General features: G+C 43.3%; 1 protein-coding gene across 4 annotated transcripts in view; it reads left to right on the forward strand.

Moving 5' to 3' along the window:
• The first annotated feature begins 1616 nt into the window (after positions 1 to 1616).
• The window catches only part of ano1a (anoctamin 1, calcium activated chloride channel a), a 218631-nt gene continuing 195699 nt past the window's right edge, over positions 1617 to 24548 (forward strand). For all 4 annotated transcript variants that reach the window (XM_080191552.1, XM_080191554.1, XM_080191553.1 and 1 more), the window contains exons 1-2: positions 1617 to 1695; positions 20958 to 21148. In XM_080191552.1, coding sequence (XP_080047678.1) covers positions 1638 to 1695; positions 20958 to 21148 — 249 coding nt within the window. In that variant the 5' untranslated portion in view covers positions 1617 to 1637. The remainder of the gene's footprint in view (positions 1696 to 20957; positions 21149 to 24548) is intronic.

Genomic DNA, 24548 nt, shown 5'->3' on the forward strand with positions numbered 1-24548 from the left:
AGAGCTATATAAATGGCATAGTTGTAGTGTGGGCTGATTCCACTGAAGTCCAGGAATGATCCTGATTGGGCTGATGAGAACTATCAGATCTTGCTCTCAGTTGTCCCACAGGAAGCTCATCCAGGCTGCCCACTCAGTACCAGAGCCGGAGCACTGGGCTGCTGCACATCCTGCACCCAATTTCATTTATTTTATTTTATTCATGGTGGCGGCCCAGTCTAGGCGAGGCGCGCTCTGTGTGGGTGCCTTCAACTCACACTTGCACCCCTGATAAATCAATGCATTTGACTTTGGGGGCTTGATCCATTTTTTTTACAATCAAAGAATCCATACAATCCCTGCAGTGCAGAATAGGCCATTCAGCCCATCGAATCTGCACCAACTCTCCGATAAAGCATCTTACCCAAGCATTATCCCATAACCCCAAGTATTTACCCTGCTAATTCCCCAACCCACACATCCTGGGACACTCAGGGGCAATTTAAGCATGGCCAATCCACCTAACCTGTGCATCCAATGGTGATACATGGCACACATTATCTTGTGAGTTCTAGAAAATGTCCAGTCACTCAGAGAATCTATACAGTGCTATAGGAGGCCATTCAGTCCATCAAGTCTGCACTGACTTTCAAGTGAGCATCCCACCTAGGTCCTCACATCCCCACCCCCCCCCATACCTCCATAAACCCACATATTTCCCAATGGCTAATCCCTCTAACCTACACGTCTTGGGACACTAAGGAGCAATTTTGCACGGCCAATCCACCTAACCTGCACAACTTTGGGATGTGACAGGAAACCGGAGCACCCAAAGGAAACCCACGCAGACACAGCAGAGAATGTGCAAACTCCAGATAGACAGTTACCCGAGGCTGAAATTGAACCCAGGTCTCTAGCACTGGGAGGCAGCAGCGCTAACCACTGTGCCACTAAACTTGATTGGAATAAATAGCAGCCAAAAACTTCTGAGTATCACTAACTTGTATGAGTTTGACTCAGATGGTTTGCTTGCGAGGTGGGGGGGGGGTGAGGGGTGGTGGGCGGACACCAGCTCTGCTAATGGGAGCGGGGACACGTCCAAAATATTTGATTTGGAACTCTGCTGTATAAAATCAGAGCTGGTAAAACCTACCATTGGTGTTTATATAAGTCGAACGCACATGTTTATTCTCGCGTTTGACGAGGGCGAGATGGGACAGGGTCCCTCTGACCCTGAAACGCATGCTACTCGCGGCATCAACTTATTTGAGGTTTCTAAAAGGTGAAAGGGCTGCCAGGGGAGAAGAGGGGCAGAGCGGCCAACAGTGCAACCCAACGGTGGGACCCTCTCAGATCTGGGTGGCACAAGAGGGTGCCATAAGTGAGAGAAAACTGTGTTGGGAGCGGAAACATTTCTGTGGTCCGTGCAGACCCTCCCTCATGTGTGAGGCAATTTGGATTTTCAGTGCTCCCTCCCTGGATGAAGTTAGGAATAATAGGAGTGGCGACAGGGAACATGAGGGGGAGGGGGGATTGTTTTGTGTGTGTGTGTGGGGAGGTATAATTCAGAAGAGCAAATCCTAATCGAGGAACTGGCTGCTCCTGGCCACAGTTACAGCCCACTGGACTGAGGGAAGAGTTGCAGCAGGAGGGTCGCTATGAACAGGAATGGTTACAATCTGCAGAGGCTATGTGGGCACCGTACCAGGGCAGGAGGTGAGTTACAAGTCACAGCCAAGTGCCCCCCCTCCAAACTCGCTGGGGTAAGGAGTTGGATTGGGAGCGAGATGGGTGAAAAGCAAGTCAAACTTCAGTGCCTGTGCAAATACTCGGCGTGTGTGTGTGTGTGCTTGTTCCATCTCTCCGTGGCCACTACAGTCCACATAACACAAATCAGCTTTTGTGTTTGCCATGTGGCTATTGTAGGTGACTGCGATTACTACTCGCACAGTCACTGAATCAAGGTGGGGGATTCAATCTGTACATTGCCCTCTGTCAGTTAAAACCCTTCCTCTTCACATTTGATAAAATGTGAAATTGATTGCGGTTTCCTGCCTGGACGATGATGGTAGTTCCTCAACTTCCAAGGGGTGCTGAAAACCTATGACGGTAACTGGACAGAATTCTCATATTGTAGTAATGTCATCGTATGATATGAAAAAGCCGCTGAGGGAGGCAATTCGGCCCATCCTGACTGTGCAAGCTCTTTCGAGGAGCTGGAAGGTAGACTGTTTGTAACCCTGGATGAAACCCTGAGCTTTGAGAAAAGGTCACCTGGACTCGAAACGTCAGCTGTTTTCTCACCTTACAGATGTTGCCAAACCTGCTGAGATTTTCCAGCATTTTCTCTTCTGGTTCTAAGTTGTAACCCGCTGCCCTGTCGCTATTTTAGTTGGCACTAAAACTAGTTCATCGTCCCAGTCTGCAACTTTATTTTAGAAAAGGCGGTGGCGACTGTCAGCGCGAACCGGTAGCCAGGGAGTAACTTCCCACTTGGAAATTGGGATGGAGAACCGGCCGGTGTCTCCTCGGCCTTCCCCCCCCCCCCACCCTCTCTCTCCCACATTCTCCCACGAAGATTGGGAGGGAACTTTCACGCCATTTCTGCGTGTCGGATCTGCTAGACATGGCTTGGAGCCGAGCCCGGTTCTAAAAGTAACACTGAACACTTTAGCAAGTGCAGTCGGCGGTGGAACGGCTCCCGGGGAGTCAGCAGGAGAAAGCCGGGGAGAAGGCACAAGGGGGAGAGAGGGAGAGAGAACAGCAGCAGCAAGCAGCAGCAGCAAGGGGGGGAAAGTAGCACTGCCTCTTCGCACTATTCCCGAGCTGAGCAAATGGGATCCTCAATGTGAGTTTTCTGATATCTGTAAACGTGCTCCGCACACAGAGTAACTTTAACCGGCTAAATCTATGCGCAAAAACCTTATATTTTAAAGGGACATTAGTAACTCTGCACAAATTGTTTTGCCTGCCTGTAACATTGTTTTCTGTTTCACTTTGTGAGAGTTAAGAGGTTGGGGCTATTTCACTCCCCAAATCTACAACAGAAAAATCACCCTACTGTTGTAGACCTCCAATTCTACCTTCCCCCTAGTTTGATCACTTTAACTCTATTTTACATGGCAGCAACCCTTTTTGGGGGGGGGGGAGGGCGAGGAGGAGGGGTAGGCGATCGGCTTTTTTTTATTTAAAGGCATCCTCCCAGCCACTGGATGAGCAGAAACCGTGCCATTCGGTACCACCCGCTGCCCTATCAGTGATCCCTCACGCCCAGCGGGTTGTGTTACCTGTCCTGCGTGTAGGACTTTAACCTGCTGTCGTGAGACTTCTTACTGACAGGGGAACGGGACTGACTGCAAACTGACCATGCTCGGTGGGAAGGTACGCTCACATTATCCAACCATTCTGGGATCTTTCTGGAAAGCAAGATAAGTTTGCTTCTGTTGTGCTTTTTAAATTTTGAGCACCCTAAACGCTGAGGGAGAGAGATAGCGAGCACTATGTATATTTCGCTGCTATAATAAGGCTGCCATGTATCGCTTTCCATTAAGTAACTGACAAGGACACGTGAGATTTATTGGCCATCTGCTGGGTTAATGGAGCAGGCAGACCCATGGAGTCTCGGGTTGCAATATCGAGGTTCTCATCCAGCTAACCCCAGGTACAAGCATACCTTGATAAAGGCAAAATCTCTGCTGGAATCTGAGACAGAAAATGCTGGAAAATCTCAGCAGGTCTGACAAGCATTAGTGACTCTATTCTCTCTCCCACAGATGTTGTCAGACCTGGAAGAAATGTTAACTTAGGCTTGAAACGTTGGCTCTATTCTCTCTCCACAGATGCTATCAGACCCGTTGAGATTGTTCAGCATTTTCTGATTTTGCTTCATGCCGGCTTAAACATCCAGCGGTGGGGAGGCGGGCTGTCTCTCCGAATTGTAATTGCCACGATAACTCTTGTATACATATTTTGTATTCTGGTTCATGGAAAGCGGGCTCCAGCACCCCTGAGTTTAAAGTGCCAAACTTCCATCGACTCCCTTCTAATAAATATTACATCCCAGCACTTGGTGGAAGCCTTTATCCAGTAGAATACGTGTCGCCCTGACCTTAGTTCCCATGAATGTGTTACATCATGCAATAAATAACAGATACTCCCGTTACCAGCGACGTCAAACAAGCAGACAGAATTATCCCAGGGTTGGACAGGGTAGGGAGCTTCCAGGAGGAGGGAATCCAGAGCCAGGGAACAAAATCTCAGAATAAGGAGCAGGACATTTAGGTCTGAGATGACTTGGAAGGGGGGGGGATGGATTTCTTCACTGGGAGATTGTGGAATCTTTGGAATTCTCTCTACCCCGGAGCTTCCCCAGGTTTAGAGTTTATTTATTAGTTTCACAAGTAGGCTTACTCAGCAATTAAGTTATTGTGAAAATCCCCCAGTCATCACAGTCCGGCACTTGTTCGGGAACACTGAGGGAGAATGAGGGTGGCATGGTGGTTAGCACTGCTGCCTCACAGCACCAGGGACCCGGGTTTGATTTCCGGCTTGGGTCACTGACAGTGTGGAGTTTGTACGTTCTTCCCGTGTCCGCGTGGGTTTCCTCCAGTGGTTCGGCTTCCTCCCACATTCTGAAAGACATGGTGGTGAGGAGCATTATTCAAACAGGCACCGGAATGTGGCAACTAGGGGAATTTCACAGTAACTTCATTTAATGTAAGCCTTACTTGTAACTAATAAGTAAACTCTAATTTAGCATGGCTAATGCACCTAACCAGAACATCATTCTGACTGTGGGAGGAAACCCACCCAGACACAGGAAGAACATGCTGACTCCGCACAGACAATGACCCAAACTGGCAATCAAACCCAGGTCCCTGCCACTGTGAGGCAGCAATGCTAACCACTGTATTACCATGCCACCCTATTCATTGAATATGCTCACAGCTGAGATGAATAGATTTCCAATTGTTAAAGAAAAGACATCAAAGGGAAATGAGGTTGCGGTGGATCAACTTCTCGCTGAAGGGAGGAGCAAACTGCTGAATGGCCTGCTCCTGTGCCCCTCTCCCCTCGACTTTCCCTCATGCCATGTTGGCATCCATTTGCAAAAGTTAACTAAACCGCCCCTGACTGAAGGATTATAATCCAATGTGTGTGTAGTATCACCGCACCAGTAGCATTGATGTGAATTGAAGGCGATCTTGCTTTACTGAGTCATAGAATGATGCAATGCAAAATGGAGGCTGTTTGGCCCATTGCACCTCTGCTAGCTCTTTGGTAGTGCCAACGGATTGATTGCACCTTTCGATTTTTCTCCAATAAGCCCTGCATGATCTTCCTTACAAGCTTATACAATTCTCTTTGAATGTTACCATTAAATCTGGAGCACCATTGTGTTATGTTATGCATTCCAGAACATTGTGTGAAAACAAATCTTTCCTTATGTCTCTTATATCTGGAATTTTTTATTATTGGTTAACGGTCTTGGGCCACTGAAAGACTTGTTGCTGATTTACTTTGAAACGTCATATTTTTGGAACCAGTGTGTGTTTTATTTTTGGGGAAAAAAAATTCCGACCTTTACCTCTTCAACTCAGATTCTCAGTGTTGTTTTACTTTAGACCCATGTGCGATGCCTGACATGAGTTAGGAAATGAGGGGAAGTTGAGTGCTGCCAATCAATGCAAGAATATTTGAACTTGTCATCAATCATTGATATGTTAGGTTTGCAATCCCGGCGCCAAAGTAGGCTCTGCCACACAATGGAATGACCGATTATAGAACAGACACCCACCCCACCTTCCACCCCGCCCCCCCCCCAACCCCCCACCCCCATGTGGCCTTACCTAGAATATATCCAAGTGAGTTTTGCAGATGACATCACATCTGCACTTTATAATAACTACCATGCTATAACTCTGGGTTAAAATCTCATCTGGTTCACTTTATTCCACTATCTGATACTACCCATGCAGCAGACAAACATTAGCTCAATATCCTAAAAGGGCATTGTTTTAGGGTAAAGGGCAGGAATTCAGAGGGGATTTGAGAAATAACTTTTTCATTCAGATTTTTGATTTGAGATGTTATTGTCACATGTGTTGGGATACAGTGAAAAGTATTGTTTCTTGTGTGCTGTACAGACAAAGCATACTGTTCATAGACTTCATTGGGCAGAAGGAAAGGAGAGGGTGCAGAATGTAGTGTTATAGCCATAGAAAGATCAACTTAGGTAGGTCCATTCAAAAGCTTGATGGCAGCAGGGAAGAAGCTGTTCTTGAGTATGTGATCTCAGATTTTTGTACCTTTTGTCCAACAGAAGAGAGTGGTGGGATTCTAAAATGCACTGCCTGGGAAGGTAGTCGAGGTCAGGAACCTTACAGCCTTTAAAAAATAATTGGATGAGCACTTGGAATTTCTTAATATTCAAGAACATGGGAGAAGTGCAGGGAAATAGGATCAGCGAGCATGCCTTTAGTGGTAATTATTATCAGTTAAGACTCAATGGGCCAAAGTGCCTTTGTTGTACTGTATGGTTCTATGGCCAGAATTTTACCATTCTGCCTGCTGCGGGAATTGGAGCAGGCAAGAAGTAGACCATAGAAAAGTCCATTGGTCTCAGCAAGAATTTATGGTTTCGAGAAGAGCGAGGCCGTAAAATCCTGCATTTAATCTCTTTTCTTTAAAAAACACATCCTGAGGCTAACATTCATCTGTAAATGTTTTGGGAATGAGATGAAAAAATCTAAGACCTCCCATTGAGCATACTGAGCCCCTCAGCTGATATGATATTGATCTGCAGATATATCAGATTTATCAGTGAGTGAAGGGAATCAAACTACTAAGAACTGACTGACACTCCTTTCCGCCTATTGGATTAAAAATGAGCTCAAGGGGAATCCCAGTTGGTGTATGTTTATAAGACCATCCGATCTTTTGAAAGATAATTTTACAGATCTATTTTTAAATTCGTGCCAGTGGTGTTCTGATGACTATAAACAAAATAGCTTGTGAAATGATCCAGCAATGTAGTTGTGCACTGCTGTGTGCATGCCAGAGTGCTCCTGTCACGCATTACGTCTCATAAAGACTATTAGCGCCAGATCGTTGGCATTCATTGCATGGGCACAGGCCCATATACAGGATGTTACCGATGCCAGTGTATCTAGAGACCCGAGCTGTGGTATAAATAGGGCACACAATGGGATTCACTTTATTCCTACGCCAGTAAAAAGATCCGGTTGTTCATTTCTTGACATTGTGATTTATGAAAGCCATACCTGTGTGTGGATTACATTGGATTGTTTGTCCGGTGCCTTGACTGTATGGTTTGTACTGGGCACATTTATGAATTAGTTTGAAATGATTTCTTTATTACAAGTTTTAGACTGACAGGAAAGGTCATTGCAACAAACTGCATAATTTTACTTGTAAAATTATGTAAAATATATCATGTATGAACAGGCCATTGGTCCAACTGACGTTTAGACTCATAGAAACGCAGAAAATAGAAGCAGGAATAGGCCATTTGGCCTTTCGAGCCAGCTGTGCCATTCATTCTGATCATGGCTGATCATCAAACTCAACATCCTGATCCTGCCTTTCTCCCATATCCCTTTATTCCTTTAGCCTCAAGAGCTATATCTAATTTCTTCTTGAAATCACACAAGGTTTTGACCTCAATGGGGCAGCATGACGGCACAGTGGTTAGCACTACTACCTTACAGCGCCAGGGACCTGGATTCAAATCCAGCCTCATGTGGCTGTCTGTGCAAAGTTTGCACACTCTCCCTGTGTTGGCTTGGGTTTCCTCCAGGTGCTCTGGTTAGATGGATTGGCCATGCTAAATTGCCCCGTAATGTCAGAGGAATTAGCAGGGTAAATATATGGGATCGTGGGAATAGTGCTTGGGTGGGATTATTGTTGGTGCAGGCTTGATGGGCCAAATGGCCTTATTCTGCACTGTAGGGATTCTATGATTCAACTACTTTTTGTGGTAATGAATTCCACGGACTCACCATTCTGACCCATCGAGCCCACGCCAAGCACAATTCCACTCAGGTCTTATCCCTGTAACTCCATGTACTTACCCTGCTAGTCCCCTTAACAAAAAGGGACAATTTAACATGGCCAATCCACCTAATCTGCACATCTTTGGAGTGTGGGAGGAAACCGGAGCGCCCAAAGGAAACCCACACAAACACTGGCAGAATGTGAAACTCCACATAGAAATGACTCAAGGCTAGAATTGAATCCAGGTCCCTGGCGCTGTGAGGCAGTAATGCTAACCACTGTGCCACTGTGTTGCCCTCACCACAGTTCTAAAAAGTTTATCTCTTATACTCAAACTACGACCCTAACGTTTCTACTTTTTATCTGTTCATGGGACATTGGTATCATTGACTGGGCCAGCATTTATACCCATCCCAAATTGTCCTTGAGGGGGTTAGTTAAGAGTCAATTTCACTGCTCTGCACAATTCCTCCTGCCCTTCTTCATCAAGCCCAATCTGCAGATCCTTTCCCCTGGTGTACTAATCCAACTGCCCCTTAATTTTCTTGCTGTTTTCGTCAGCTGCTCCACGTGGTCTCATGTGCCACATTCTCACCACCCCCCTGGGTAAAGAAGTTGCTCCTCAATTCTGAAATAGAGTTATGAGTAATTATTTTATATTTATGGCTCGTAATTTTGGACTCCCTCATGAGTGGAAACATTTCAAAAAGCCCTTCAAAATTTTAAGGACTTGTGTTAGGCCATCCCGATAACATTCTCTTTTCTAAAGAACATAACCCCAGCCTATTCAGTCTCTCCTGCCTGATATTATCCTTGTAAATCCTTTTACCCTTTCTCCAATGCTAAATGCCTCATTATCATTTTTTTCTGTCATATGTTTTCCAGGGCTGATCACAATACTTTGATTGTAGTCTAACCAAGCATCTGTACAACTTCAACATAATTCTCTGCTTTTCAACTTTCTCCCTTTGGAAATTAACCCCAAAACTTTGTTTCTATGTTATGGCCCTGTTAACACACATTGCAACTTTTAGAGGTTTGGGAAAGTGGCTCCAGACACCTTTGACTCCTCTCCCATATAGAGTATTATTTTCCAAGGATGATGATGCCTCCTACCACCACGCTTATCAATATTAAAATTAATTCTACATTCTCGCATAATCCTTTATGTTTCTGGTGAAAGATGAGGTTAAGAGATATCATGGAAAAGTAGGACTGAGATTAACCACAAAGAGCCAAGTGACCTTTTCATGTTCCCAAAATTTGTTTTGTTCCTTGCAAACCACATATTGTCATGAGCCAGTGTGGACATACAGAGAATACGGCCAAAAGCAATGAAGCTGCTTTACTGTTTGTGTGCATTCAAGTTTACTACATAATATTGTTATTTTACTATCACTGTTCCTTCTCTGTTTCATTCTGTGGGTTTTTGCAGTTAATGTATGCAGTTCTTATATTTCTTGCCTTCCCTTTTTATCGCATTCCTTTTTTTATATGTTCTTCTGACTCTTTTTTTTAAATCCATTTTTCCTATTTTCCCTTTTATTTTCACCTTTCAAGTCTCCATTGCCTCAAAATCCTGGCAATTACTGAGATTCTCACATAAAACAGTTTCTCATATCAATCTTGCATTCATTTTTATAACTTGGCTGTTTCAAAGAATGATTTACATCTGTATTCCCAATAATGGTGCTGTCAAACAAAGTAATCAGCAGTGATGGGAGCACTGAGTAATCAAACAAGCCCATTGATGTGATAAAGGCCTAAAATGGTCCTGTAAATTCATAATTTCTCCAAAAGCTTTCAATGCCCTGTAGTATTTGACATATCTGTATCGAATAAAACATTATCTCCTGGAAATGATGTATTTTTTTTAACGCAAACTAAAGCTTTTCCTTCATTGTCTTAAACATGCACGTACCTCCAGCATTGACTTTGTCCTTTCTGCTAAACTATTGCATTTTAAATATGTTTTGATTTGATTTATTATTGTCACATGTATTAATATATAGTGAAAAGTATTGTTTCTTGCATGCTATACAGACAAAGCATACCATTCATAGAGAAGGAAATGACATAGTGCAGAACGTAGTGTTACCGTCATAGCTAGGGTGTAGAGAAAGATCAACTCAATGCACGATAGGTCCATTCAGTGGTAGGGAAGAAACTGGTCTTAAGTCGGTTAGTACATGACCTCAGACTTTTGTATCTTTTTCCCAATGGAAGAAGATGAAAGAGAGTCTGGAGTGTGAGGGGTCCATATTCAGGCTGGCTCCTTTGTTGAGGCAGCAGGGACTATAGACAGAGTCGATGGATGAGACACTGGTTTGCATGATGGATTGGGCTACATTCACAACCTTTTGTAGTTTCTAGTGGTCTTGGGCAGAGCAGGAGTCATACCAAGCTGTGATACAAACGCAAAGAATGCTTTTTATGTTTCATCTGTAAAAGTTGTTGAGAGTCATAGCTGACATGCCAAATTTCCTTAGTCTTCTGAGAAACATTGTACGTGATCTCAAATTTTTGTATCATTTTTGTTATGTTGTATCCTCCTTGCTCTCAAAGGAGAGCAAAGAAGAACAAAGGTGCACTTTGTTTCTGTTTCACTTTCCAATATGTGTAGAGGCCAAAAATATCTAATTTTGAAACAACAATACACATATCAAAAGAGGGAAACAAAATATACTGAAAATATACAACTATATATATTCGACATCCTTCAAAACCTATCAATCCTTGGAAAACTATAACAGGGGAAAGGGCATTTAGCTAATTGCGTTTTTATATGTGCATTCTTAAAGATTAAAACCAATGCCTCATTTTCCTTCCTGGACCTTTTTTTTGCTTGAAATATTAATCCAATTTTCCCTTACAAGATATAATGCAATCTGCCTCTATCACTACCTGTGGCAAAGCATTCCATATTAAAGTAACCCCTCTGCAAATGCATTTTTCTAACCTTGCTCCCGAGACTTTTAGCAACAATTTAAAAAATACACATTCAATAAAAAAGATCTGGAATTAAGAATCTTCTGATGACCATGGAACCATTGTTGATTGATAGAAAAACCTATCTGGTTCACTATGTCCTTCAGGGAAGGAAATCTGCCATCTTTACCTGATCTGGCCTACATGTGACTCCAGTGCCACAGCAATGTGGTTGACTCTTAACTGCTCTCCAAGGGCGACTAGGGATGGGTAATGAATGTTGGCCAGCCAGCAATGCCCATGTCTCAAGAATGAATAAAAAAAAGCAAATATCCATTTTTCCTTTATGAACCTAGCATGAAACCTGTGCAAGTGACTGCCAAAGCAGCTCTTGTTAATGTTAACTGGCTACAGCAAAAGGTAAAGAAGGCTCATTTCGGTTTGCTTTTTCTTGCAGTAATTTCTAATGAGATGTCTATATTGTATAGAAACATCTAGGACAAACAGCCAGAGTTTGCTTAACTCTCATAAGTATTCCATTATAGCCTGCTCCATTAGCTGATGGTCAACCATACAATTCAACCATAAGTAAAGCCATGCAACCAGTTTCCACTCTTGCTTCCTTTGATATGATGCTCAATGGCCTAGTGGTATTACCGCCAGATGATTAATCCAGAAACACAGCTAATGTTCTGGGGACCCAAGTTCAAATCCTGCAGATGGTGGGATTTGAATTCAATCAAAAAAAAATTGGAATTAAGAATCTATTGATGACCGTGAAACCATTGTCGATTGTCAGAAAAACTGATCTGCCTCACTAATGTCCTTGAGGGGAGGAAATTTGCCGTCCTTACCTGGTCTGGCCTACATGTGACTCCAGAAGCACAGCAATGTGGTTGACTCTCAACTGTCCTTGGGCAACTAGGGATGGGCAATAAATGCTGGCCAGCCAGCAACACCCATGTCCCACAAATAAATTTTTAAAAATCAACACCATCCATTCAGCCATATGTGATATCATCATTCTTGAACATTATAGTTTCAAACCCAATTATCTGACCAAAGTTGTGATCACCCCTCATCATCTGTTTTCTTCATTTCTCTGCCAAGCACCTTGAGATGTTTTTGTAAGTTAAAGGACCTATATAAATGCAAATTGCTTTCTATCCTGCCAGTACTGCAGTGCTATCATTTTTGAGGTGCCACAGAAAGGTCAGCCATGATCTTATTGAATGGTGGAGCAGACTCAAGGAGCCAAATGGTCTACTCCTGCTCCTAGTTCTCATGTTCTAATGAGTGAATACCATTGCCCCATCCTACTGAATAAAGATATGGCTTCTACTTGAACTGCCAAAAGAATACGAAAAAGCTATTAACATGACAATGCAATTGAGATTCTGAACAGCAAGGGCTGTTAATCTGAATTAAATGCTCAATGATTGTAAGACTCTCCACCATCATCGGCCTAAATCTTAAATCAAAGAAATAGGTGGGTTTGGTGTTGAATGAGATACTAAAACTTTAACAGAGGAGCCAACCCAATCCCAAACCACAAGCTTTCAGATTCACTAGCACCAGGGCAAATAGCAGGAAGCCAAGCAGCTCTGAGGATGCTCGTTAGTTAATTTAATATTCTGCTGACTCTGGCAGCCTTTGATTAAACCTGATTTGTTATTTTAACCTTGGCCGACAGGATTTTCCAGGCCTCAGGAAACACAGGAGCTGAAGGGAGAGGGGAGCAATTTTGGGGAGAAAGTGGCTCCCTGAACCCGTTCATTGCTGTATATAATGCAAGTGGGGATGTGATAAGCAATATTAAATACTATGATGGATATATGGGGCAGAGGATCAGAGCCATTAGCTGCTTGACTTTCCACCCATATTGGCCTCACTTAGCAGCTGCAAGTAAGGACTCCTACACGTCTATATAATTAGCAGAGAAACAAATTAGATAATGATACATCTCACAGCCCCTGTTTGTCCACTTTAAGGAATTTGAGATTGATGCATATACAGCTATTGTATATTACTTCTAATGTACATATAAAATTATTTATTTGAATGGCTGGTGACAGTTAAAGTTAATTTATTAGTCACAAGTAGGCCTACATTTACAGTGCAATGGAGTTACTGTGAAAATCCCCTAGCTGCTGCAAGTCATGACCTGAACAACTTTTTCATTATATATTTCAGCTACTGTAGGACAATTGGCTGCAATGGCCATGATATGTCTTGTCATGTGAACGTGGCTGCCAAGCTGTTTTGAAGACTTGTCTAGATCTTAAATTTTGTGTTTTCTTTTTCCAGCTCCCCTAAGTTCCCTCCACCACGCAATGCACCCTTCAGGGAAAAACCTAATGACTAATCCCCCAAGTTGGGGAGTGCCCCTCAATAAGGATGGCAAGGATCAGACTCCTATCGCAGGGTCAATTTTTAGACCCAAATCCAAAGTCCCACTAAGTACAGGAGACATCTTACTTGCAGCTTCTTTCTGAATGTTCACTCCCTTGCTGGAAGTTAATGTTGTCAATCAGGCTGGATTCTGCAGGAGACCTGGTAAGTCAAAACTAAACACATGTGGAAAGCTGCATTCCCCCACCATACCCCCCCCCCCCGACCCCTGCCACCACCCTGCCCTACACAGTACGCAGCTCACCCCTCTCAAAATTCAGCCCATCATGTCAACAACTCTGACCTCTTCTCTCACCTACCAGACGTGGCAATGTCTTCAGCCATTGAGATTCATACTTTTCAATTCACACTGAACATCCCTTCCTCTCCACTTCATTCTCTTCCTCAATAAGGTCCATCTCTTTGTCCAAATGTTAGGTCACCCCTTTCTAACATAAATACTGTATAAATAGTGTAGCTGCAAGACCGGTCAGAGGCGTGGAATTCTGAAGCATCAACCAGATACGAGTTGGAAGTGTGATGGAATATTCCCCACCCTCCTGGGAGACCTCAGCCTCAACAACACTCAAGAAGCTCACCACCATCCCAGAGCAAAGCAACCCCCTTGATTAGTCCTGTTCCACCACCTCAAGCATTCATTCCCTCCACCACCAGGGCATAGTGGTACCAGTGTGTACTCTTCACAAGACGCACCACAGTAATTTGCCAAGACTCCTTCGACAGCACTTTCCAAATCCGTAAACTACCACCCAGAAAAATGAGAGCAGTAGATGCATTGGAACATCTCTACCTGCGTTTCCCTCCAAGCCATGCACCATCCTGACTTGGAACTGCAACATTGTACCTTCATTGTCACTGGGTCAAAATCCTGCCATTGCCTTCCTGATAGCATTCTAGATGTACTTTCATTACACTACATGGACTGCAGGGGCTCAAGAACACGAGCAACTATCACCATCTCAAGAGCAATTAGGAATGGGCAGTAAATACTGTCTTGCCGGCAAAGATCATATCCCAAGCATAATTTTTTAAAAGACGTCCTTCTTTGGCTTGGTGTTCATTTTTTTGGCTGATGATGCCTTTGTGAAGTGCCATGGGATAGTTTGCTACATTAAGAATCCTAAAAAATGCAAATTATTTGATACTGATCCCAGTATATGTTTATTTAAAGGCCAAAAACATATTTTTTCAACAAATCCAGTCATTGTCTCCTATTGCTGTTTATTGTTATTTGCAGCTTGACAGGCACACAACATTGCTCTGTGCCAGTTTCATATAAGAACATAAGAGCTAGGAGCAGGAGTAGGCCATATGGCCCCTCAAACCTGCTCCACCATTCAATATAATCATGGCTGATCTTTTCATGAATTCAGCTCCATTCACCTGCCCGCTCACCAGAATCCTTAATTCCTTTCCTGTTCAAAAATCTATCTCTCAACTGCAATTTTTCCAGAACTTTGCAGTGAATGTGTATATTTATTTCCATGTCCACAGTGTGTACTCTAATCTTCACTGCCCTTCAGGCATAAATCACCGTGGGACAATCATTGGAAACCTAGGCCATTGGCCAGAACATTAAATAAATGTACCTCTATTTAATAGAAACCCTACAGAGGCCATTTGGCCCATCAAGTCTGCACTGACCACAATCCCACCCAGGCCCTACCCCCATATCACTACATGTTTACCCGCTAATCCCTCTAATCTACGTATCCCAGAACTCCAAGGGGCAATTTTTAGCATGGCCAATCAACCTAACCCGCACATCTTTGGACTGTGGGAGGAAACCGGAGCACCTGGAGGAAGTTCTCGCAGACACAAGGAGAATGTGCAAACTCCACACGGGCAGTGACCCAAGCCAGGAATCGAACCCAGGTCCCTGGAGCTGTGAAGCAGCAGTGCTAACCACTGTGCTATCATGCCACCTATACCAAAGAATTACATGCAGCATTAAGAATTAATTTTTTTATTCATTCGCGGGGCATGGTATCACTGGCTGGTCAGCATTTGTTCCCATCCTTAGTTGCCCTTAAACTGAGTAGCTTGCTAGGCCATTTCAGAGGGCATTTGAGAGTCAACCGCATTGCTCTGGAGTCACATGTATGCCAGATCAGGTAAGGACGGCAGATTTCCTTCCCTAAAGGACATTAGTGAACCAGATGGGTTTTTCCGACAATCAACAATGGTTTCATGGTCATCAGTAGATTCTTAATTCCAGATTTTTTAAAATATTGAATTCAAAATCCACCATCCACTATGGCGGGATTTGAACCTAGATCCCCAGAACATTAGCTAAGTTTCTGGACTAATAGTCTATCAACCATACCACCGGGCCATCACCTCCCTTGAATATCACAGTTGCAGTATTAACACTTTGAATAGCAACAACAATTTTCTAGCAAAGAAAAATTAAAACATATGGGGCAGAATTAAGCATGTAAAGCCTGTAAAGTATATTTTTGCACATGAGTCTCTTCCTGGAATTTACCGCAACATGCTCTTCTAAGCAGTCACGCGACACATTTATGCCTCATTTAGTCACACAGAGAAATAGAAAATTTCAAGGCCAGAAAGCGACATAGATCCATGGAATCCATCATCCTTCTTTAACTGATGCTATGTTTCCCTTCAAAATAATTGTCCAACCCGACCTTGAATGGACCTAAGCCATTTTCCCCTGCAATTTCCTTCAGTAAGCTAATAAAATGCTGATACTCTCAGTGACATAATACGTTCCTACATCTTGCTTAAATATAATCAATTTCAGCATATTGTCACATCCCCTTGTTCTGCTACCCTTGTGTTAAATCAAACGCCTCTGACCTTATGTAGCCTTGAGTTTAGTTATTGGAAAATCTCTTGTCAATCAATTTGAATACGTGTGACCTTCTTATCAGTCGTGCTGCTGCTGCTTAAGTAGCTAAGTGCAAGTCAAGCACATTCTCACTGCAACAGCACTGGCACAGGTTGACTATGACAGAACCACAGACTGCTTCATTGCTGGCGAGAAGCAGCTCATCAATGCACCCAGAATTAACTACATCCTTTCCGGATGAATCACAGCTCTGCCCAAGGCCACAGGAAATTACAAAGCATTGTGAATGTAGTCCAGTCCATCACGCAAACCAGCCTCCCATCCATTGACTCCATCTACACTTCCCATTGTTTAGAAAAACAGCCAGAATAATCAAGGACCCCATGCACCCTGGACATTCTCTCTTCCACCTTCTTCTGTTGGGAAAAAGATACAAAAGTCTGGTGTCATGTACCAACTGACTCAAGAACTGTTTCTTCCCTGCTGCCATCAGATTTTTGAATGCATCTACCATATATTAAGGTGATCTTTCTCTACACCTTAGCTGTGACTGTAACACTACATTCAGTACCCTGTCCTTTCCTTCTTCCCACTGTATTCTATGAAGAGTATGTTGAATCTGTATAGTGCGCAAGAAACAATCCCCACACATGTGACAATAATAAATCAAACCAAATCAAATTAGTGGGAGCTATCAATCCTGGTGATCCTGAGACCGTTTTCTGCTCAAATTCTCCACTCAAGCCATTTTCCCACAAGACAACAGCTCATAAAGATTCAGGGCATGATCTTACCATGCTCCCACTGCAGTGAAGTCAGAGAATTTGGCACCCAGTCAAGTCACCGATCACTAGCGGGATGGGAAAATCCCACCAATTGTGAACAACCGTAACATTCAGGCCTCATGCTTTGGAATGGACTTCAATATGACATGCCTGGGCTATTGACAGTCAAAACCAACTCATCCCTCCATGGTACAGGAGAATGTAAGAAATAGGAACAGGAATAGGTGTGCCCTACCATTCAATAAGATCATGGCTGACTTGCTCTATTCTCATACCCCTCAATACCCTAGTGTCCAAAAATCTATCTGTCTCAGTCTTGAATATACTCAATGGCTGATCATCTTCAGCGATCCCTTGTAGAGAATTCCACAGATTCCCAAATCCCTAAGTGAAGAACTTTCAGAATCACAGAATTGCTGCAGCACAGAAGGAGGCCATTCAGCCCACCGTGTCAGCAAACATCTCTCCACATGAACATTTCCTTAGTGCTATTCCCCTAAATTCTCCCTGTAACCCTGCACATTCTTCCTCTTCTGATAACAGTCTACCTCCCTTTTGAATGCTTTGACTGAACCTGCCTACACCAAAATCTCAGGCAGTGCGTTCCAGACCTTCACAAGCACTCAGCATGTGAAAAGCTTTTCTTCATGTCACTTTTGTTTCCTTTACCAATTATTTTAAATCAATGCCCTCTTATTCCTGATCTTCTCATGAGTGGGAACAGTTTTTCCTTATTTATTCTGTTCAGACCCCTCAGTATTTTAAATAACTCTATCATATCTCCTCCCAACCTTCTTTTATCCAAGGAAAACAATCCTAATTTCTCCAATCTATCTTTTGAACTAAAGTTGCTCATCTCAGGAACCTTCTCATGAATCTTCTCTCCAATGTCTTGTTATATGTCCAAAAGTGCGGCACACAGTACTGAACATAATAGTCCAGCTTAGGTTGAATTAGCCTCCTCTACAAATTCAATATAACATCTTTGTTCTTCTATTCCATACTCCAATTAATAAAGTCCTGGTTGTCATATGTTTTATAATCTTCTCCCTGAATTTGTCCTCCTACCTTTAATGACTTATGCACATATACACCCAGGTCCCTTTGCTTCTGCATTCCCTTTAGAAATGTGCCCTTTAATTTATACTGTCTCTCCGTGTTCTTCCCACCAAAATGAATCACTTCAAACTTCTCCACATTGAACTTTATTTGCCACCGGTCCACCCGTTCCACCAAATTGTCTAAGATTGTGAAATTCTACACTTCCCTCCTCTCAGTTCATAATGCTTCCAAGTTTCATATCACCCACAAACTTTGAAATTGTGTCCTGTACACCATGGTCAAAATCATTTTCATAAAAGCCACAGACCCCTGAGGAACACCATTACAAACCTTGCTCCAACCAGCAAAACATCCAGTAATCTGCTTCCTGTCTTTCAGCCAATTTCATATTCATGTTGTTACTGTGTCTTTTATTCTATGAGCTATAACCTTGTTTATAAGCCTGTTGTGTGGCCTAATGGAAGTCCATGTAGAGCACTGCCCTTCTGTTACCTCTCCAAAAAACTCCAGCAGGTTAGTTGAACACAATTTTCCCTTTAGAAATCCATGCTGGCTTTCTTTAATTCATGTCTCCTCATCTCAGTTCCAAATGGCCTCTGACCCTTAAACAATGAATCTCAGCAGTAATCTCTCCAGCCAAGGCAAATATCTACCCAGCATCGACAGACCCCACAAACAGCAATGGGATAAACATCCAGGAAAACTGCTTCAATGGATTAGTGTCCTCCTTAAAACCTTATGACCAAACATTTGGCCATCTGTCCTGATACATCTTTTTGCAGTTCAGTCTCACATTTTGAATGACAAAACCTGTGAACGTTCTCATTCAGAGTCAGGAGGATAATCTAGCCTTGATACACTTACAAAATTTTATTTGCAAAGACCCATGTTACATTTCATGCACTTCAAGTTCCAATGACTCCAGTTTTCAGTCCGGTTCTGGGCAGTATGGTGGCACAATGGTTAGCACTGCTGCCTTACAGCGCCAGGCACCCAGGTACCATTCTGGTCTTGGGTGACTGTCTGTGTGGAGTTTGCACATTCTCCCCATGGGTTTCCTCTGGCTGCTCCAGTTTCCTACCACACTCCAAAGATGTGCAAGTTAGGCGGATTGGCCACACTAAATTGCCCTTTAACATCCCAAGATGTGTAGGTTAGGGGGGTTAACAGGGTGAAAAAACTTAGGGTTATGGGGAACAGCTCTGGGAGGGATTGCCTCTTAGTGTCAGGGGGATTATGGGGTTACAAGGATAGGGTCTAGATGGGATTGTTGTCAGTGCAGACTCGATAGGCTGAATGACCTCCTCCTGCACTGTAGGAAGTCTATGAAAACTCTTTTTAATAAAACAGGAGTAATATACCCTGCTGGGGAACTGTAACAAACCAAAATATCATTTCCAGCAGTGAGAATGCAACCTAGCCCCTACAGCTATGGAAGATCTGAAGCATAATGGTAAACACCATGTCCTTCCTCTCCTGGGCCAACCAGCTGCAAACACAGACTGTGGTAGAGGGGCAAACATTGGATTGGACAACCCCCTCGACTGCCCTCTGTCTGGACCTGTTGAAAATCTCTTTCACCAGGCCCAGAACCAGTTTAGGAGGGAGTCCTTCTCCCTCTCTGCCCACTCCCCGCCCATCTCCCCCACCACACTCCAGGTGGCCAAAAGGTCAAGAGTGTGGGGCTGAAGTACAACCAAAAATTGAGGAATGAAAGAGTGCTGCAACCTTGGGTTACCTACATACACATGGAACACAAACTCTCCTTGGCTACAGAAACCACAGATAACCTGGAAGTCCATGAATGATTATAATCTCTGATTACATGGCACTGCTGTGTGTTACTCCTATCTATGAGCACAAGTGAATCTCTCCTACAGCTTCAGTTAATGTTCACCTCCTGAATACAATTAAGCACCCAACTATGGTACAATTAACAGTGAAACATCATATAAACGCAACTTTATCAATCAGTGATTTGACATGACATGATGTACCTTGACAAAACCCTTTCACAATATATAGTGACAAGTTTGAGTTTTTGTGTCGCAACAAATTAAAAAAAGGGGTGGCACGGTGGTTAGCACTGCCACCTCACAGTGCCAGGGACCCAGGTTAAACTCCCAGCTTGGATCACTGTCTGTGCGGAGTCTGCACCTTCTCCTCGTGTCTGTGTGGGTTTCCTCCGAATGCTCCGGTTTCCTCCCACAGTCCAAAAGATGTGCTGGTTAGGTGCATTGGCCATGCTAAATTCTCCCTCAGTGTACCTGAACAGGTGCCGGAGTGTGGCGACCACGGGATTTTCACAGTAACTTCATTATAGTGTTAATATAAGCCTACTTGTGACACTAACAAATGAATTTAAACTTATTTTTTAAAATCTCCTTCCTGCCTCCTTCTAACAATCTGCAAGAAGTGTCAATCTGCTCCCAAACAGAAAAGAAATAGTTAAAAAAAATCAATAAAAGGATTCTTCTGCTTAAAACACAAGCTTTTCTGGATATGTCTCAATGAAACTCACTGTGGTATCTGATAATAAATAGCAGAGCTTACACAGTAATCTTATAGTACACACTGCTTCCAAATTGCCTTGATAAGAATCAATTTTATCTCCAATCTTCAGACTCTAATTTTAGGATATAGAAACTCATTAACATCCATAAATGTTAAATTCTTCCAATTTTATGCACATTTTTTTTGCAGCGTATTCAATACATTTTGGAGTCAACATGAATTATAACACATGCCTCCTTAGCATAATAATTAAAAGTAATTGCTCCCAGTTATTGTTTTACAGTCAGCACTTAACTAATGGCTGGAAGATAATTTGAGCTACCTGTAAATACATTTTTCAGATTGAGGTTTCTGTCAAAAAATTGAACCACGTTATATTCGTAAAACATTACAAACACTGAATGTATAAACATTCTCTTTTTTTTCTGTTCCTTGCCTCTTTTCAGATACAAGCAGGGGTGAGGATAAAAGGAACACTGCAGTCCTGCCTGAGTTCCAGAAGAAACAGCGATCATTCAATCAGCCCAGAATGTTACAAAATGAGATGCACTGCCCCATACAAATAGACAAAAAAGGTGTTGATATTATCAATATAAAAGGAATTGAAGATATTGGATATGTACAGCATGAATCTACGGTAAGTGAACAGTTCATTTGTGCTCCAGTCCCACGTTTAATGGTTACATGTCTGTTTTAGTGTCGTATGCAAGCAGAAATGGTATATTTCACTAGCCGAGGCAGGTAGCACATAAGGGAATCTAGATAAAAACATGAGAAAGGAAGATGATTATTCTGAGGGTTAGATGAAGAGAGATGGAACGAGACTCTGTGTGAAGCCTGAAAAACTGTGTGGGCCAGTGAGACAGAGCAGCTTGTTTCTGTGCATTGTGTGTAATATGTAACACAGGAGATGTCAAAATTAATGTGTGAACGTGGCAGTGGAAATTTCCTTCCTGTCCACGGTGTGTTTCGTGGTGTGTTCCGTGGCGGGGGGAAGCAATGCGCTGCTCGCTGGCTGTGGGACCTTATGATCCCACTGTTTTTTTTTATTCATTTGTGGGACATGGGCATCACTGGCTGGCCAGCATTTATTGCCCATCCCTAATGGCCCTTGAGAAGGTGGTGGTGAGCTGCCTTCTTGAATCACTGCAGTCCACATGCTGTGGATTGACCCACAATGCTGTCAGGGAGGGAATTCCAGGATTTTGACCCAGCAACTACAAAGGAATTGCGATGTATTTCCAAGTCAGGATGGTGAGTGGCTTGAGGGGAAAATTACAGGTGGTGGTATTCCCATGTGTCTGCTGCTCTTGTTCTTCTGGATGGAAGTGGTCATGGGTCTGGAAGGTGCTCAGGATCCTTGGTGAATTTCTCAAAGCTCCCCAGTTTCCCTGTTGAACACATCCCGGCAGCAGGAGTACGCCATTGGCAGGACCATAACATCCCACCGGCCAAAATGCCAGCAAGAATGTCTGATTCCCCATTGCACTGGGAGTTAAAAGTGAGACTCAAAGCAATTAGTTTGGTTCAAATCGTTCTCGTCTTATAATCATGGCCCCCATATGCACACTGACCTTGTAAACCATTAGATCTCCATTTATGCGCATCCTGCACGAGCAAATTACTGGACTTCTACTTGCAAGAATGGAAATCTTGAAATCAGTTAAGAAAATAGGAACAGGAGAAGGTCATTCAACCCCATGAAATACTTTCTACTATTCCATTTGATTCTGGCTAATGGATGGCATGTTGGCACAGTGGTTAACTGCTGCCTCAATGCTCCAAGGACCTGGATTCGATTCCTGTCTTGGGTCACTGTCTGTGTGGAGTTTGCACATTCTCCCCATACCTGCATGTGTTTCCTCAAGGTGCTCAGGTTTCCTCCCACAGTCCGAAGGTGTGCAGGTTAGGTTGATTGGCCATGCTAAATTGCCCCTTACTATTAGAGGGACTAGCAGGGTAAATATGTGGGATTACGTGAAAAGGACCTGGATGGAATTGTGGTCGGTGATTTCTGTTCCCACAATGGGGTGGGAAAGGGTGGATTGCTGCATGCAGGCTTGCTACCCGCATCCTTATCCCAGGACACAAACGTCCCATACAACGAGAATCCTGAAATAAGGTCCCACCCGCCATTTTAAAATCATTCCCACCTCCATTCCGATATGGACCAAGGTACGAAAATCCAGTCTTCAGTTCTATAAAGATCAATGTGGGGTGTGAATCACCTAGCCTGCTGAGTTGCTCAAATAGCACAGCGAGCTGGAAGATGTCAGTAGGGGACGTGTAATAGGAGTCGCGACCGGCGCCCAACCAATCGCAACTCTCCCAGGCCATCTGGAAATTGACATTTCCACATCATTAGCAGACCCGGGACGGTATCCTCACAGACGCTGCATGTGCAGTGGCCCGCTCAGCGCCCGCTTCTTGGACAGGTTTTGACTCTGCCCCCTGCCCCTCTCCGTCCCCCCGCCAAAGTGGGCAGCACAGTGGCATAGTGGTTAATACAGCTGCTTCACAGCGCCAGAGACCCTGGTTCGATTCCCCACTTGGACCACTGTCTGTGTGGAGTTTGCACAATCTCCCCATGTCTGCGTGGGTTTCCTCCTACAGTCGAAAGGATGTGCTGGTTATGTAAATTGGCTATGCTAAATTCTCCCCCACAGTACCCGAACAGGCACTGGAGTTGGCAACTAGGGGATTTTCACAGTAACTTCATTGCAGTGTTAAGCCTACTTGTGACACTAATAAAATAAACTTAAACTTAAACCAGAGTGAACCCCTGGCAGACTCTGTCAAGCACAGAGTCCCAGAGATTAATCCAAAAAAGTGCACCCAAAAAACAGATGGAAGAAACTGGTGGACCCATTGTTTTGTTTTTGGAGAATCGCCCCCATGGTTTCTTGATAACTGTTGCAAGTTGATCGTCTTTGATCATGAGGATGCCAGGATGAAGTTCCAAAGGGATGATTTTGTTCTGAACTATTGTGCTGCATGGATGCTCAGTGCTCAGTTTTCTGCATGAATACATTAGGTTTTGCAGCACTTGGATCCTGAGGCAAATCAGAACTGCTTCTTGTTACTATCCCTCAATCATACTAATGTTACAAATGAGTATTGATAAAAGTCTTTTATCTTTCCACATGTTTACCACAGTGAAATAATTTGCAGGAGAGGATTGAATACATTACTTGAAGAAACTAAAGGAAAATATGAGGAAATTAAAAAATAAAAGAAGTTACAAGTAGAATAAGGAAAACCATAACATAATATGAGAGGAAAAATCAAAATTAGCAGGAAAATATTGTATGATGATATCAATCAAAAAAGAATCCACACAGTCTTATGATACTTCTTTAAGAATATATCTTAGCTTAACCAGTTAAATTTTATGAATATTTTTACTATCAATGCTCGATTCAATATATATCTGTATATATAGATATATATGACAGATACAATACTTATGTATATTAACCATCAAACAGGAAATAAGTCCATAAAATCATGAACTGATCACTGAAATCATACTGCCATTTACGCCAGCAGGATCTTACAGGTTCCCTAGCGGTGAGGAGTGTGTTTAATAGGAAACCCTATTGACAATGGCAGGACCAGAAGAACCCGCCACCAGTGAGTGGTGTACCGTCTCCTGCCACCACGAATCACACTGTGGAGGGGGGAGGAAAATCCCAGCCAATCACCAAAATCTTTCTGCCATTTACCCCAAAGGAAGCTTAAAGTCCCGCCGATGGTGCACCGCCATCACAGGTTTCCCGGCAGCAAGGGGTACATTCAACGGGAAGTCCCACCAACAACAGTAGGACCATAAGACCCTGCAACTGGTGAGCGCTGCGCCGCTGCCTCCACTGCCGCGAAGCACGCCACAGAGGGGTAGGAAATTCCCACCCGATTTTTTTTTAACACACTTAAAATAATACAACTACAATCTTAATATCAAGCAATAAGTATACCCAAAGTATTTAGACATTTTATTTGATGGTATTATTAGCTAAGATTACAGATGCAGCGCAAGT

This window comes from Carcharhinus amblyrhynchos, chromosome 6, assembly GCF_965287045.1.
Source record: "Carcharhinus amblyrhynchos chromosome 6, sCarAmb.v2.hapA, whole genome shotgun sequence".
In the NCBI taxonomy this organism is placed as follows: Eukaryota; Metazoa; Chordata; class Chondrichthyes; order Carcharhiniformes; family Carcharhinidae; genus Carcharhinus; species Carcharhinus amblyrhynchos.